The sequence below is a fragment of the Lepidothrix coronata genome, unplaced genomic scaffold (assembly GCF_001604755.1).
Source record: "Lepidothrix coronata isolate B3197 unplaced genomic scaffold, Lepidothrix_coronata-1.0 Scaffold10, whole genome shotgun sequence".
NCBI classification, from domain to species: domain Eukaryota; kingdom Metazoa; phylum Chordata; class Aves; order Passeriformes; family Pipridae; genus Lepidothrix; species Lepidothrix coronata.
In genome coordinates this window covers 111,761-127,799 of record NW_016690190.1, presented here as the reverse complement: position 1 = coordinate 127,799, position 16,039 = coordinate 111,761, and the positions used below count along the sequence as shown (strand labels likewise).

General features: G+C 38.1%; 1 protein-coding gene across 1 annotated transcript in view; it reads left to right on the top strand.

Annotated features, from left to right (window-relative positions):
* Positions 1–13,167, top strand: part of RIC8B (RIC8 guanine nucleotide exchange factor B) — a 34,918-nt gene extending 21,751 nt beyond the window's left edge. Inside the window, exons 7-10 of the mRNA XM_017804593.1 lie at positions 1,888–2,032; positions 2,181–2,325; positions 4,121–4,240; positions 12,066–13,167. Of these exons, the coding sequence (XP_017660082.1) occupies positions 1,888–2,032; positions 2,181–2,325; positions 4,121–4,240; positions 12,066–12,177 (522 nt within the window). The 3' untranslated portion in view covers positions 12,178–13,167. The remainder of the gene's footprint in view (positions 1–1,887; positions 2,033–2,180; positions 2,326–4,120; positions 4,241–12,065) is intronic.
* Positions 13,168–16,039: the final 2,872 nt, after the last annotated feature.

Genomic DNA, 16,039 nt, shown 5'->3' with positions numbered 1-16,039 from the left:
CCATGCCATGGTTAAAGATCTAAAGGGTCTGTATAGTTTGGTGGTTAGGTGTGGTGTTTTCTATTTGTTTTGCTGGTTTTCCTCAAGTCAAGTGGAGAGAAATTAAAGGATGAGCAAGGGAAAGACAGCTGAAAGCAGCTGAAAAATGTTCTTTTTCCTAAGCTGCAGTGGTTTTTGGGTTGCATCCTAGATGCTGCTCCCAGATCAAAGCTGTGCTTGAATTCATAGATGGAGTTTAAAACGGAAAAGAGCATATATATCATGCCTGTTTTATCTATACTAGAAAAGTAGTTTTGAGGAATTTAAGAAACTTGTCCTTGTTTTTTATTGTTTTTGTTTGCAGCAGTTCTTTCTCAGGATAATCTGCTGATCTGTTAACTAAGAAAAAAGTTGCAGAGCCAAATGTTCAGAAGCTAGAAAATGAAGTTGTCTGCATGTTTTTACGACATCTCGGCATCTAGATGTCAGGATATAATTGCATGCTGACTCCTACCACAGGACCACTGCCTCATATAGTGCAGAGAATGGATGGATACTGTTAACTGCATGACTGGATGTTTGATATTTTGAATTACCCTCATTGTTAAGTGTTGGCCTTAGGCTTTATTTATTGTGCACTATTCAAATTGTGATCTGAAGACAGTATGATTAATTTCCTCATGGACTGTCCTATGGCACTCATCACTGTATTAGTATTAGAGTACTCTAAAAACATTAATTCATTCTTACAACACACTGTGAAATGACAGTCATGGTACTATCCCCATTGGGGAGAGTAAGCAGGGACAAAGTAAAATGTTTTTGCTAATTGTTTGAATACTTAGTTTGAAAAAGAGGGGTCTGTTTTTTTCAAAGTAGTCAATACTGTAGCATTCATTTGTTTAAGTATCAATTCCCAGTGAGTCTGATTTCAGTAGTAATTGTGCAGTAATTTAGCACAGGACATGACATTTTACATTAGACACCTAGAAGACAAAGGACCTGCAATTTCTTATGACAATTATTGGCATCTTTTTTTTCATTCCCACGTAAACCATTGAAGATCCGTAGTTCTTATTAGAGTCTTCAGATCATTAAATATTCCATATTATGGCCCAGATTTGTTTGCAGATCATATCACATATTCTGTGAATGTGAAAAAATTAGTGTAGATTTTGACTCTGAAGGCATACACACAGGGAGGCAGGACTTAGTTTGCCAAACAAGCCATTATTCACACACATCCTACCTTTCCTGAGGGTTGAAGTTAACAATATTAATGACACTTGATGAGAAAATAGTGTTGAGGAAATGTTAAATAGTGTTTTCTCCAAAATATTTCTGAAATTTAGCTTGAACTTTTAGAGGAGTGTTTTCTGGGAGAAGTATGCATTTTCTCTATACATGTAGAGCCCATTTTTGAAATTCAGCAGTAGAAATTTGAAGTAGAACTTGCAATATAACTTATTTTCCTGCTTTTTCATTATAAGCGTATAGTTTTTCTATATGAACTACACATCATGTTAATATTGTGAGTTTCCTTAGGATGGTATTTATAATGCTTTTACCAGATACATGAGCAAAACAGAAGACACAGAGAACATGAGGTTACTGCTGCCTGTTGACCAACTGTTCTGGTACACCCATTTGTACTCATAAATTCCTGATAATTGTATTTTCAAAGTCTGTATTTGAGACTGAGTGCTTTTCTGCCCTGAATGACAGATCAGAAGACTTAAGAAGCAAGAGTCATTACTAAAGCGTGTAGGCATAGTTGGCTGATTTTATTGCCTTTTTTTTTGAAGAACAGAGCTTACAGTATTTCCTTGTTCTGTTGACTGTAGGGGTTTTTGCAAGTATTGGATAGATATTGCTGTGCACTCTAGGCCATTTTTTTTGTGCTGCCAGGTACTGCCTCCATTAAGAGATGTATCAAATCGTCCAGAAGTTGGCACAACAGTGAGAAACAAACTCGTGCGCCTTATGACACATGTTGACCTTGGAGTAAAGCAAATTGCAGCAGAATTTCTTTTTGTTCTTTGTAAAGAGAGAGGTAAAAATTACTTTTCCTTCTCCCTTCTGTATAAGGTCTTGCTGTAATTTGTACATTTGCCTCTTGCTATAACTCTCAATTCTAGTAGCACTATGGTGGGGTTTGTAGCTGATTATAGCTGAATAATTTTCTGTATGGCTCTTTGCAGTCGATAGCCTGTTGAAATACACGGGCTATGGTAACGCCGCAGGATTGCTGGCAGCAAGGGGCCTGTTGGCAGGAGGAAGAGGAGATCATTGGTACTCAGATGATGAAGATACAGATACAGAAGAATACAAATCTGCAAAGCCAAAGTATAGTAGTGTTTTCAATTCTACATATGCTGTTGTAATTTAGATTTATTTTTTTTTTGACGTAATTTTTTTGTTTCACCTTTTCCAGAGAAGCCAGTTTTGGAATTACATGTACTTATACTAACTACTGTCTTCTGCTTAAATCATGGTCTAATTATTGAGAAACCAGCCTCTAGTACTGACCATCATATAGTCATATGGCTCCAGAGGGAAAAAAAATCACAATGACAATGATTTAAAATCGGCCTGAATAACTATTTAAAATTCAAGTGGAAAGAGATTTTTAATCAAATTTTAGAAAAAACGTTATAGTAACAAACTTAGCAAGGATGGCTTTTGCCCCAGATTTTCCAGGAACTCACATAAAGTTGCCAAACTGCAACTATTGTTTGTGGGGTATATCCCTGTAATGGAGAAAACAGAAGTGTCAGATGTGGCTTAAGATTTTAATCGGAACTTTGTTGAAAAAGAACAAACCAGTAGGTCTAGTTTCAGTTTTGGTCTAGCTTCAGAATGGTGGTTACTAAAATCTTCCTAAAGAATCAAGTGGGTCACATGTAAATATGGAAGGAGGAAAATAATTTCTATAGGAGTTATGCATCAGGAATCCAATTGATTTGAAGGATTCAGTGATCATATAGAAGCTGTCTGTTGCTTTTTATTAATTGTAATTGATTGGGTGTTAGAGGTTTCAGTTTGTCATGTTACATCTAAGATTTGATGCCATTTTAAGTAGGTTCTGAAATTGTTGATAGTGGAGATCTGAAGGATGTTATTTTTCTGTTTTACTGTGTTTTCCCTGAATTACACATATATGGTAATATGATATGGTGGAGAGTTCTGGTTTATTGAAAGATTCTTATTAAGGTACATGAATGAAACACAGGATTAAACGTATGAGAAGTTGTAGGAATTACATTGCTTCTCTGTGAAGAAATTAACTTTAAACCAGGAAGTTTCTTTTTATTTCTGTGCTTTAGGAATTTTTTTCTTGCTGTTTTCTCTCTGCTCTTCTTTGAAAAACCTGACATCCAGTTATATGCATATAAGTGAAACTATAACATCTATTTAGTTAAAAACTGACACTTAAATGAAATATTCAAGACAATTGTCAGCTGATTTATGCATCTGGTTTTCTGTATGGCTGTTAAATGTTTGTGATTAAAGTGTTTGAAAGGATAATTTACCCTGAAAGTGTTCTTTAAAACTACTTCTCTGCTTGTTACCTTTTCCTTAACACTGTTGACTTGTTTTAACAGTGAAAATAAAACTGGCATTGTAAATTCTCAAAGTAAAGTAACTTAATTTGGTTTGAGCAAAAAATCATTATCATGGAAGGGCAATAGTAAACTAATACAACAGTTCTTCATGAATAAGGAAATTAACTGGAACCTGTCTATAGTTGTAAAATTAAGCCTGTACAGAATAGTTTCAAACATGTATCTGTCATTGAGTTCCCTATTTATGTCATTATTACTCATGACATTGTCATTGCACTATCATTACTCCCCTGTGTGTGGGTTATAACATAACAATTACTGGGGGGCTGTGCATTTCTGGGTAGCTAACAAGAAATTAATACAGTGAATCAACAAGAAGATAGAGTTACATTTCATGAGAAAAAGCTAAAAAGGGTATAAATATGAAGGTTGGCTATTTATAACAAAAACTTCCATGTGCAGTTCAGACAGTTTTAGTCTTGGTGGTTTCTGTTAGTTCCTTCCTCACTATTAAGAAGATAGAAAATGTACATATTTCTACAGAAATGTAAACTGTATTGTTTTTCCATCTCCAGCATTAACCTTATCACTGGTCACTTAGAAGAACCAATGCCCAATCCAATGGATGAAATGACAGAGGAGCAAAAAGAATATGAAGCTATGAAGCTTGTCAACATGTTTGATAAACTTTCCAGGTATTGTACTCTAGCTGCTTTTGAGAAAGGCAGCTTGTATCCTGGCTCTTTGCTAAGGTCTGGTGCTTCAAAACGGTGCTAGAATCAACTTCTTTGGAGGATTAGGACCACTTTAACTGCAGAGAAAAATGTTTAAATGACCACTTCAAAGAAAAGAGTGGTATGTTGCAGGACTTCAGAGGAAACCTCTTTAGGAAACGATAGGACAGAATAAGAAAGATGTGATAGTGAGGGGACCTGCCTCCTGAATAGATAGGCTGATGTTAATGGAGAGAATTTCTTCTTTTAAAGTATGGGACATGATCCAAGCCCAAGGCAAATGTACTCATTTTTCCCCGAGTCAATCAGCAGCATCTCATTGTAACTACTTACCTCTGCTACGTATATGAAGAACAAATACAATGTGAAAATAGTTGTAATCAGAAACAATAAATTGTATAATGGAGCAATTAAAATGGAATTTACATTTAAGACTTATTGCGGATTTATTAGGCTAAGTGTGGACTGGATTACAAATCAGTCTTTGTAATTTGTTTTATGTGACTAAGGTAATGCAATGAAAGAAAATGGTACTTAGTGTGACATACAGGTGTACAGTATTGATACAGAAAGTTGATCTTTGTTTTATAACTTTCTACATACAAAACGGGTACAAAGCTATTATCTGTAACTTTTTTCACTTGGATTCAATACACCTAGAATTTATTGATTTTTCTTTCCACATACTTATAGATTGCCTGTAGTTTGTTTTCTGTGTAAGCAGAGTTCTACGTTCTTGAGGAACCCTTGATGTAATACCAATTTACCATTAGCTGTAGGAGATAAATATATAAGTGGATCGCACTTCAAACGTGGGAAAACTCAGCAGCTAGAAATGGGTTTGTTTTGTGAGAGTGTAAATATTCAAATAACAAGATCTCTTGAGAGAAATTCAGCAAAACAAATATTTTGCTGTGTTCCTAATCTTTATTAGAAATGTAGAAATACTTGTTTTGCTGAATATCTCTAATAAAGATTAGGAATACAGCAAAATATGCAGGAGAATCTGAATTTTACATTAGCTGTCAAAGACTGAATTGCAAGCAGGATTGAAAGCAGGGAAGAAACTTGGAACAACTGGTCTGAGACTGTCAGTGAAGTAATTGGATAGTTTCTCACATTATTTGCATGGAAAGCAAATGCAGTATGTCATAGTCTTTTTAGTAAAGAGAAGAAAATGCAATGCTCATATAATCTTAATTGACCTACTTTTTAAATTGGAATCATTGCTATGTAAGCTAAAGAATTAAGATGCTGAGCATCAAGAGTACCACAATAAAATGACTTAATGGTCTAAAATGTTTTTTAAAAAGAAAGATTGAGACCGGAGATGAACTAAGACTGCAGACAAGTCAGTTGCTATCACTACAGCAGTTACACAAGAACTCCCAATGGCACTACTGTAGCATAAGAGCCTTTTCAGTTTGGAGGATTGAGACACCTGCTGCGGTGCCTGCTACAGACTGACAATGACTGAGCAGCTGCTGCCCTGTGCCGACACTTACCCTCTTGGCTGGTGGCACTACTGTCACCTTGGGCTTTCTGTGTCACTTACTTCCACCTGCAGCTTCTTCTATAGTACTTAGACTGCAAACACTTCAGGGCTGGGACTCTTTGTGGTAAGGTTTTTGTTTGTTTAGTGTAGTGATTACTGTGGGGCAATGTTGTTGGTGTGACCACTTTAGGGGCTGTGATAACATGAATAAAATCATTTGACTGTTCTTCCCACACTTTTTGTTTTACTAAAAATCGGGGAGGAGGGAAATGCTGGCAGGAAGGAAAAAGAAAGTAAGACTTGGTCTGGGAGGCTGTAGGACATTTTTCATGAATGTAATTGAGTGGGCAACCAGGGGCTTTGAAGATGTTAAATAAAATGGGAAGCTGCCAGTCTTGTATACAATAAGGAGTTAGTAACACGCTGATCATACTTAGAGTCCCTCTCTGGTTTTGGAATAGAACACTTGTGCTGCCTCAAGCTTGAGCCCTTCAGTGCTGGGAGTTTTCAGATGCTTAAATCTGTGTTGAATGCATTTTTTGCCTTGATTTGCACCCCACAAATGCAAACCAGAGGTTGCTTTGGTAGGAGTCTTTGGGATTTGAATCTTGCTTTGAGGCAGACTGCTCGTGGCAGGTGTCCTTACTTCTGCTGGTCTTTGTTGTTGTCATCGTAGGAGGGGAAATACGCCATGAACAGTTTCAGTTTGGTGCAGTGTTATAAGTGCTTGCAAGTGCAGTGTTATAAATACAGTGTTATAAATGTTGTAAGTGCTTATAAGAGGGGGAGGCAGTTGAACAGGAACAAAGAGCTGGTTCTTATCTTGAATGACTTTATGTAAATTTATCTGTGTAACTTGAACAAGAGCTTAGAGTAAACTTGTGTGATGTGCAGCAAAACTGGTTTAGTGCACTGGTATTGTCCCAGTAATGGAAACTAAGCTTTGAAAAGCTGACACACTTTTACTGGAGAAAGATATGAAAGAAAACATTGAAGGACTGACAAACTTGCTTCCGCTCCCAGACTGATGAGGATAATCAGGCCACTCTGTCACTGGAGTATTCTAGATATGGCTTTGACTACCTGAGTATCATTTTTGAAAGCTACCTGATGACACAAATTGAACTCAGAAAACAAATTTGTGGAACAGTGCTGCTTCATTGAAAATTTATAGCCTTCATTAGTGCTGCTGTTTACACTGTACCCTGTGTACAGGTTTATGGAAGCTATGAGTAATAAAAGGACACTTTTTCTCTTGTTTCATAATAGGCCAGTGGATTTTTGCTTTTCGGATTTCTCTTTATTTTCACCATTGGCAATGAAAAATTTAAAATTTTTGAGGTGATGTAAAACTGATTCATGCATTTGGTCATTTCAGATCATACTTCCAAAGTTTTTTACTTCTATTAGGTTGTTGGTGTTTAGGCCTGTTCATGGGGTAATTGACAATTGATGAGGCTAAATTAAAATTAATCACTCAGTTTTGATTTATCCAGATACAGGTAGGAAAACTGAATATTGTTTCTGAACCCATTTCCCTTACCCCAATATTTTACCATAGACTTTGGTTCTACAGAAGCTTTTATAGAAATTAGTATTTTGCTCAGATTTGGCTGGACCAGATATTTTTTTTTAAATAATTAAATGTATACAAATTATAGGTATAAATGAACATGAAAAACCTTGATTACTGTAGCTCTTGAGAGATGTATATATTACTTAGGTTGATTGCTGGATGCCTGAACTTGGCCCTGATGTGACTCTATGGGTATTGTCTGCATTAAGTGTCTTGTTGATTCTTCAAGAATTGTTTGGTGACTGTAAACCAGTGTTCTCTGCATGTGATGCACATCTTTGAGCTTTGAAAAACTCCCCAAATTTGCAAAAATATTTAACTCAGCCTTCCATTTTTTGCAAAATATCAAGTTAGCCACCTTGAGTCAGTGTTGTATGATATTCTGTCTATATAATGGATTATTGGAAATACTCTGTGTTAATTAAAATGTCTGGAAAAAACCCTAACATTTTTTCTATTATAAATGCCAGGTAGAATTGTATATTAATTGACTAATTTAAAATGTCAGGATGCTTTTTCCAAGCCAACCTTGTATTAATAGCAAGAATCCTTTTGCTGATGAAATGGTCTCCAATTATCACAGCTTGGGTTTTGTTGTACATTGAACAGAAGTCAACAAAATGAGTATGGAAGAGAACCTGTCTAAATAAGCCACCATACTCATTAAAAACACAAAATTAATCATAGGATCAATGAAGAAGGCAACGTTACATAGATCTTTTTTTTCTTCCCCTTTCTAATCATAGAACAAAATAATGTTACATGAAAGGATCAGAACTATTATGTAGTACTCAATTATGAGGAGGTGAATAGGTCCCCAACATACTATTTTATGAAAGGAACAGACTGGTGTTTACATGACGGCTGTTTGATTACAGACACCATCATTAATTCCCTGTGTCAGCACTGCCCTGTGGCAGAGAGCAGACAAGAAAGAGTCACCCTTCAAAACAAGGGAATGATTTTTAAGTCGTTATCAAGCTAAATGGCAAGCAGGAAGCCAAAACTTGTATAGATATATTTGAAGGGACTCTTGGGAGACCTGGAAGTGGAAGAAGAGAATGCATTTTACCAACTGTTTAATTATGGTGTGTTTCTAAGTACACTTGAATAGAATGCTTTGTCTGCATTAGAAAAAGAACGTTGCAAGGTGCATTTGAGTATGTGGGAGGTCACATAAGGATGTTCAAACATGCATAAATACACACATTGTGTGCTGGTATAGATCTTCATAGATACAGAAGAATTCTCGCTGCCATCTACTAGGCTGAAGCCTTCAATGTTCTACTCTGTAGTGTACTATAAACATCCAGTTTCTGGATAGTAACCTGTCTGCTGAACTGGCAGTTTCTGACACTTCCCTTGCCACCTTCTATCTCACCATAAACAGTAAGTTCATCCTCAGTTAGCCCAGGGTATGAAAGCACAGTTGAGGTCTCTAAGCAGCCAGTGCTAAGTGTGCAAATTGCTGAGGCTGGCAGGGCTGAGACTGTTCATGCCAGGTAAGGAGAAGCTATGTGGGCTCTTGCATGGTCCTTCAGTTTAGCTGAGTGACCATGCAATCTTTTTGTTATTTAGCAGACAATTGTTCCAAACTTCAGAAACTGGCTTTGTAGGCAGCCCAAATCTTTTCATCTGTTTGTCTCTCTCTGTAATTTTCCTCTTTGGAAACCGGGAGTAAGCTTGTGTGGTGTTCAGAGCTGGCAGTCAAATCTTCACTGGTGAAAGGATGCCATGTTTTACATGGGTTTAGGACTAGATTATGGTTAGAAGCAAAATAGGCTGATCCCTTCTTCTCCTCTTTCTTCTTCTTTTGGTGGCCTAGCATATTTCTGTGTTCACACAGTTCAGTTTTACTGTGTAACATTTGCCTAAGGAAGGATGTATGAAGTTCAGCCTTCTAATACAGAGAGAACAACAAACTGTAACAGCCATCTTTCATCCTGCTCAAGGGTTTGCAAAGCAGGAAGCTCATGCAGGGGCAGAAATGTACTTGATAAAACATCCTTGCTATTCAGTGCAATGCAAGCTCAGCCTAGGTCGAATCGTTAAAGCCTAGAGAGGAGGAAACGCATTGGGAATAACCCTCAAATGCAGTACCAGCACAGTTGGCTATGGTGCACTTGGAAATGAGCAGAGTGAGCTAAGAAATGGGCTGTTGAGCATCATGAAAGAAAATACAAGTGCACATCCATGACTCAGAGTTCTGCATTGCATTGTCACGCAAAACTTGGTGCATTTATCCCCAAAAGACTCCCACACAAACCACAGACCAAGCCTTGAGCATAAGGATGTGTCTGGTCTCCTGCATCTGATGTTCAGTGTCTGCAGGTGACCCACCAGGAGAGAAAACATTCGTGTCAAGTTCTGGAGTGTGGGTGCAAGTGAAGCTTGAAAAGGGCAGTCGCAGAGAAAGACCTCTTTCTTTATAATTGACAAGTGACAAGATAGGACTTCTTGACTATTTACAGATATAAGTATCTTTGTGAGAGAGGGAGGTCCCCACATAAATGGACCTTGCGCCCTTGTTTTCCTGTGTTTCTCTTGCCTTTTTCTTGAACGATTTCTTTATCCCTCAGTAATTATCATTTATTTATTACCAATATTAAATGGTAAATGACTAGAAAATTATGTGTTTCTATGACTTTTGGCTGCAACATTAAATGTTGCAATATAAGAATGTGCTTTGGGATTTTTGAAACAAAAATCTAGGATCCTCTCAGCTTAGAGGACAAGCAAAGGTGATTTGGCTCTTTGTGGCCATTTTTTTACTTTTAGGACTTAAATATGAGCAAGGACTTTACTCTTCAGATTACTCTGCTTCAGAAATAAGTGTAATAGATCACTATTGAGGCTTGAACTTCAGTAAGTGGCACTGAAGAGTTCTTGCAAGTTGGCAAAGGACAGTTGTTTTGTTATTATGGTGTTTAAAGTTTGAAAGCCAAAAAGACCTTAGATATATAGGGTTTTTTTCATGTGAAAAAAAGGTCTTTGCTATTGGACACAACTCCAAAGCACTCCAGCTTTGCCTTTTGTGGGACCCCTACAGCAGGCAGGCAGAGTTCTGGTCCTGTTTGGACACTGTATCTGTAATCTTTGTGTTTTGAGCCCTTTCAAATCTGATTTCAAGTATTCTTTTGATGTCTTCTCCACACATCTCCAACAGATTCTTGAAAATTTAAGAGTGCTGTCATTTGGGCAGAATCTGCATGCTACAGACTGCATTGCCTGAAGCAAGAGGACTTGCTGTCAGTCCTTAAATAATGGCAAGCCCTCTCCGGTCTATTTAAAGGTAGCTCTTACTCTTCCACACACACTGAGGGAGAGTCTGGCCTGTGCTCTTTGAATATGGTCTTGCAAACCTCCTTCCCTGGCCTGCAGCTTCCCACCAGACCTTGTTTAGCCAAGCCACAGCAGGTTCTCCACGTCCAGTTTCTCCTGTGGCATTTTTGATCTTAACCACTGTAGTATCTGATTGTCACATCTGCACAAACAGCTGCATTTATCTTGCTGGTCTCTGCTCTTCCTGAGCAAAAGGACTCTTTGAGACTTAATTTGACTGCTTCTTGCCTGTACAATATCTAGCAGATGCCTGCCATGTAATTCAGAGGTTGCCTTTCTTGCTGTTCCTGATGTGTTAAGGTTGGATCGCGAGCTGTGTGCAAGGAATTTTTGTCCCTTTTTTCAACCAAGGGAGAAGTGCTGCCCAGACAGAGAGCTGGTGGGATGCCTTTGCTTCGCTATTGAGTGATGCAGTTTTACTGTCTGTGACTCAGGAGGGTGGTAGATGTGTGTTAAATTCACAGTTTTACTGGGCTGCCTTTCAAGTAAGGGATAAATTGACATCAAACCTCCACTCCTTTATTTAAGGTGACTCCTGAATATTTAGAGGTATTTTCCTTTTTTTTTTTTCTTTCCCAGCAGAAAATCAAAATGTTATCTTTGCCCTTACAGCTTCTGCCATAATCCACCTACAAATGAGGTGATAAAAAGTAAGGATTAAATAAATCTTTGCTAATACTTTTTGATTGGCTTAATCAATAATTAATCATCTCTTAGATGAGGCTGTAGCTTGTGGAGTAGATATAATTGGATTAACTGCTGAGCAGCCTTTGGAGCCTTGAAGAGATTAAAATGGCTGTAAATCCTGTAATTAAACTGCCACAAACAAAAGCAATAGTATTAGAATCAGTCAGCTTTTTTAAAATGAATCAACAAGTACTCAAGACACCCCTAGTAGTGCTATAGGCAGAGTCTGTTCTCTTAACTGATTTATTTCCTTCAACAAGATGAATATGTATCAAATCACTGTTTAAATTCCTTGGGCATATATTAGCCAGAATGGCAGGTGAAATTTTAGGAAGAATTGGCTCTCAGAGAGCTTTTTGAAGAAAAGCTAGTTTGTGTATCCAAAACAGTGAACCTGCTCCTTGTCTTGAGCCTATTAGGCACTGACTTTTCATGGTGTCTTTAACTGGCTAAGTAAGTTTGGCCTAAATGAATGAAGTCTTTATCTGTCCTGGTCTTCCCCTCCCACCTATTTGGGAAGGGTTTTTATGCCTTTTTCTTAAAAACGGAGGGCTTTAGCAGAAATAACTTCCTTTTAAAGGTTCATTATGTACTAAAGCATATACTGTATGTGACTGCATTATACACATGTGAATTGATATGTGTGCCTATGCTAATATATGTTCTTGTTTTTAAATCTCCTACAGAGATGAGCTTATAAAACCAATGGGAGTGCGGCCGGATGGCACAATGGCTCCTTTGGAAGAAACAGTCAGCCAGTACCCTACCAGCAAGCAAGAGAGTTCAGATTCAGACTAAAGCATCACCTGCTTCACTCGCAATTCGCCTCTAATCCACACTTTTCCTTAGAGCCACATCTTTTATCTAGGCATTTTATCCTCAAGTTAGCCAGCATAACTTTAACTGTTCTATTATTGGAATATTTAAATGATGGATCCTGTGCTGTAATGTCTGAATTTTTATTATGTCTCTTTAGAGAACATATCAATTTATTAGTTTATGATCTTTATTAATTTAAAACTAAACGTATTTCAAAGGGATAAAAAGTGAAAGCCTATAATGTAAAATAAAATACGAACACTTTCATTTTCCAGAATCCTGTTTTCTGAACTCTGTAGGTTTTCTCACTCTTGATAATTTTTTGTATTGTCTTGCCAGTCTTCCTCTTTATGTAATTGTAATTAATGAAGCGTGTTTAATTGATGGCATTAGGAGCAGAGGGTGTTTAAACTTAGAAGTCTGATTGACCTTGTGAGGCTGCTTCAACTGGCATTGAGCAGTGATTTCAAAGCTACCCTTTTTAAAGTGTCATGGGGTTTCTTACTGCTACACACTTCTCGGGTTAAGCTGCTGCTTAAGATTTTAACAATGTGTCAGTCACTGCTGCTAAAAACTACCTTTAAATTGGGAACAAGATCATGTACCTTGTATGTCTTCACTCCCTCCCCTCCCTGGTTAAGACCACACAAATATACCTCCCTTCCTCCCCTCTTTGGTTAAGTAAAAACATCCCTACTCAAAACGGTGTTCAAGTATGTACACTTAAATGAATGGGAGTGGACTGAAGTGAAGTGCATGTGCCAGTGTTTTACTGAGTTGGGGCCTACTTTTGGAGATTAGCGGGTATGCCTCACTTGAAGGGAAGTCAAACTAATCAACAAAGAAATATTTCCCTTTGCAGAGAACTTAGAAAGCAGTGGGATAGAGAGTGGGAAGGTGGGAAGGAGAAGTGTCACTTTCAATTCTGTACTCTTTGAAAACAAAGATTAAAGTTTTAGGCGTGCTGCACTGCTGTTCTTGCCTCTTTGCCTGCTTGGTTTCTTTCTCTGTTTCTCGCAGCATGACTTACATGGAGAATGTCCTCGTTTCTAATTCCTGTTTTTACGCAGAAGCATGCACATGCCATTCCCTGTGAACCTTTCAGAGGTTGGTGATGGTTCTCCAGTTTGTTTTTCTTTCCTGTGACTTGACACTGGTTCCCTGAACTAAGGAGGTTGGTGTTCAAAGACCTCGTAAAGGGGGGGATTTGGTGTGAAGTTGTGCTGTGGTTGCCTATGCAAGGAGCTTCCACAGATCTCCTTCGTCTTCCAAAAGAACTGAAAAGAAAAAAAAAACAATGCACTGCTGTCCTCTCAACAGTGCATCTTGTGTTTCCAAAGGACAGTGTCCAGCCACATCAATGTCCTTCCCACCCCCTGCCCCCCAAAAAAGTGAGAGCTTAGAGAAATTTATACAATTAATGTCCCTATGCTGGGACCTTTCTGAATGTTGATGATGTTTTGGGTTGTGACTTGGCTCAGTCTATATTTGCTGCATCCACATGGATGCAATTTGCTGAAGGGGAAAAGGAAGCCACCTTTCCCACACAGCAATAGCTAAAGAAAAACGATGTACTGATAATACTGTAATTGTACCTATTCCTCCTCCGAAAGAGGGAGGGAGAAGTTGTCCAGGAGCAAGAAGTATGCTTGGCTGCCTCTAAGCTGGGTCTCAAAAATGGAATTCTGGATTTAGTATCATCCACTGACTGCTCTGAGCCCATCACAGGCAAGTATAAACTGCCCTGCAGGTGCAAAGAATTTGTGAACTTTCCGTGAGGAGCAAAACTGAACTATCTCTGCTAATGAGGAACTGAGCACTGTCTTAGTATCAGCTGAGGCTGATTCTTGGAACTGGGGAATCTGTTATTTCAGTAATGGGCCTCTAAATGGATTGCTACAGAGGGCAAAGTACAAAGGGGGAAATCTCAGTTTGTTGTTTTACAAGCTGTAGAATGTGCTCCTAACAATCTGGTTAAAGAGATTAATAAAACAATAATGGCTCCAGGGACCTTGTTACAAATGGTATAGCATGAGGCTTTTGGGGTCTGTCTCCTGTCATTTGCCACAGGGCAGCAGTATTTGAAATAAACAGTTTTTCTCTTTAGTTTATCTTGGAAAACAGATGCTCTTAGGTTCTACAGACATGAGATGCTGCTTCAAGTAAAAAGAAATGAAGACCAAGCATAGAAGGTTCTGCCTGAATCCTCTAGCTCGAGCAATTGTCATAACTGGGTTCCTGTAGTGCAGGCTCATGTTGTCAAATTAATAACTTGTACTACTACAATGCCCCAAAGCTGTTCCAGGGTGATAGGCTGCAGGATTTTTGTCTTATCTTTGAAATGTGACATAGGTCCAAACTTAGCTGCACTGGCTGGAGATCTGGGAATATCTTGGGACCAAGGTCCTTCAACTCAACAGTGCATGTACTTCCTTTTGTGATGTATGGTATTTTCTCTTCAAAGGAACTGTGCATGTGGTAAGATTTCTCTTGGAGGGAGTCTGGAGAAAAGTGAGTATTTGGAGATTAAAAAAACCCAAAAACCAAAAGAGCTCCCTGGAATTTTTTGTTTACTGTGAAATTAGGATTTGCTTCTGGATTTATTTTCAAAGTTGAACCTCCAAAATTGGAGGTTTGGGCACCTGAGCCTTACTTAAACTGGCAAACTGGGCAATGAGTCTGACTGGTTTGGGGAATGCTCTCTTCTCCCTCCCCAGCAGGGTACAGAGGTGCTGCATCTGCATTTGAGTCAGTGTCAGATGTTCCTGGCCAATGTGACCATGAAATCTGCTGCAGTCAACAGTGCTGTAATACCTGGTAGTCTCAAACCTGGAGAGTGATGGAAGGTTTGCTGCCTCAGCAGGTCTGATAGGGTCATCATGTATGTATCTGATTCTATTATTTCATTCAATCATATGAAACAAAGATATTTGATGATATAAATGCATACTTTCATACTGTAATCAGGAAAAGGATCCCTTCTGAGTAAAATGTTGATAGATTTTCTAGCAGTGACTGTAAAGGTGTTAGGTAGTGGGTTTCAGATACATGTGCTTTCATTCCCAAAAAGCCTTTCCCAGTCAGTCCCAAAAACAAAAACTTGTGTTTCAATCTTTATTTTGGCATCAACAGTCCAAAGCAACATAGTTCTCATTAAAGCTCGTCAATGATTTGGAAGCTTTGCTTTTCTTTGTTTCCCATTACAGTTATGAAACAAAAGATGATGGGATATTGCTGAAATTTGACAGAATACTTTGTTCTTTTGCAAAATAATGCAGATGCATTTGTTTAAATGTTCATGAAAACTTCCTGGCAGGTATTCTCAAATGCTAATTGAAACTTTATGTGCCCCAAAAGTGGTTTTCAGGAAAAAGGGACATTTACAATCTGTTAAAAATGTTGTTGTGAGAAAATTACCAGAACTTTAAAGAAAGTTGCCAAAGAGGAAAACCACATTAGCTTCAATGTTTTGAATATGCAACATTGCTGTATATGTGCATGGCCAAAGTAGATTTTTCACCCTATATCTGGAGTTTTTTCAAATACCTGAAAACCTGCAATGGCTTTAAAATACCAAAAAAACCCCAAAACAAATCCCCAAAAAAACCAACCAGGCAATTTCTCTTATAGTTCTCTAAGTAATAATTTTCCCCTACCTGGGTGAAAAATCAATTGTCGAAGGTGGCTTTAAGGAAGAGAATATTACAATGAAGCTGTAGAATTAGTGGGTTGCCAAGCACCCAAGTCTGAAAGAAGAAAGTAAACCCCAAAGTATACAAGATCCCAAATCTCCTGAAGGAGCATTCCACAACATTGTACTGCACCTTATTACCACAAAACA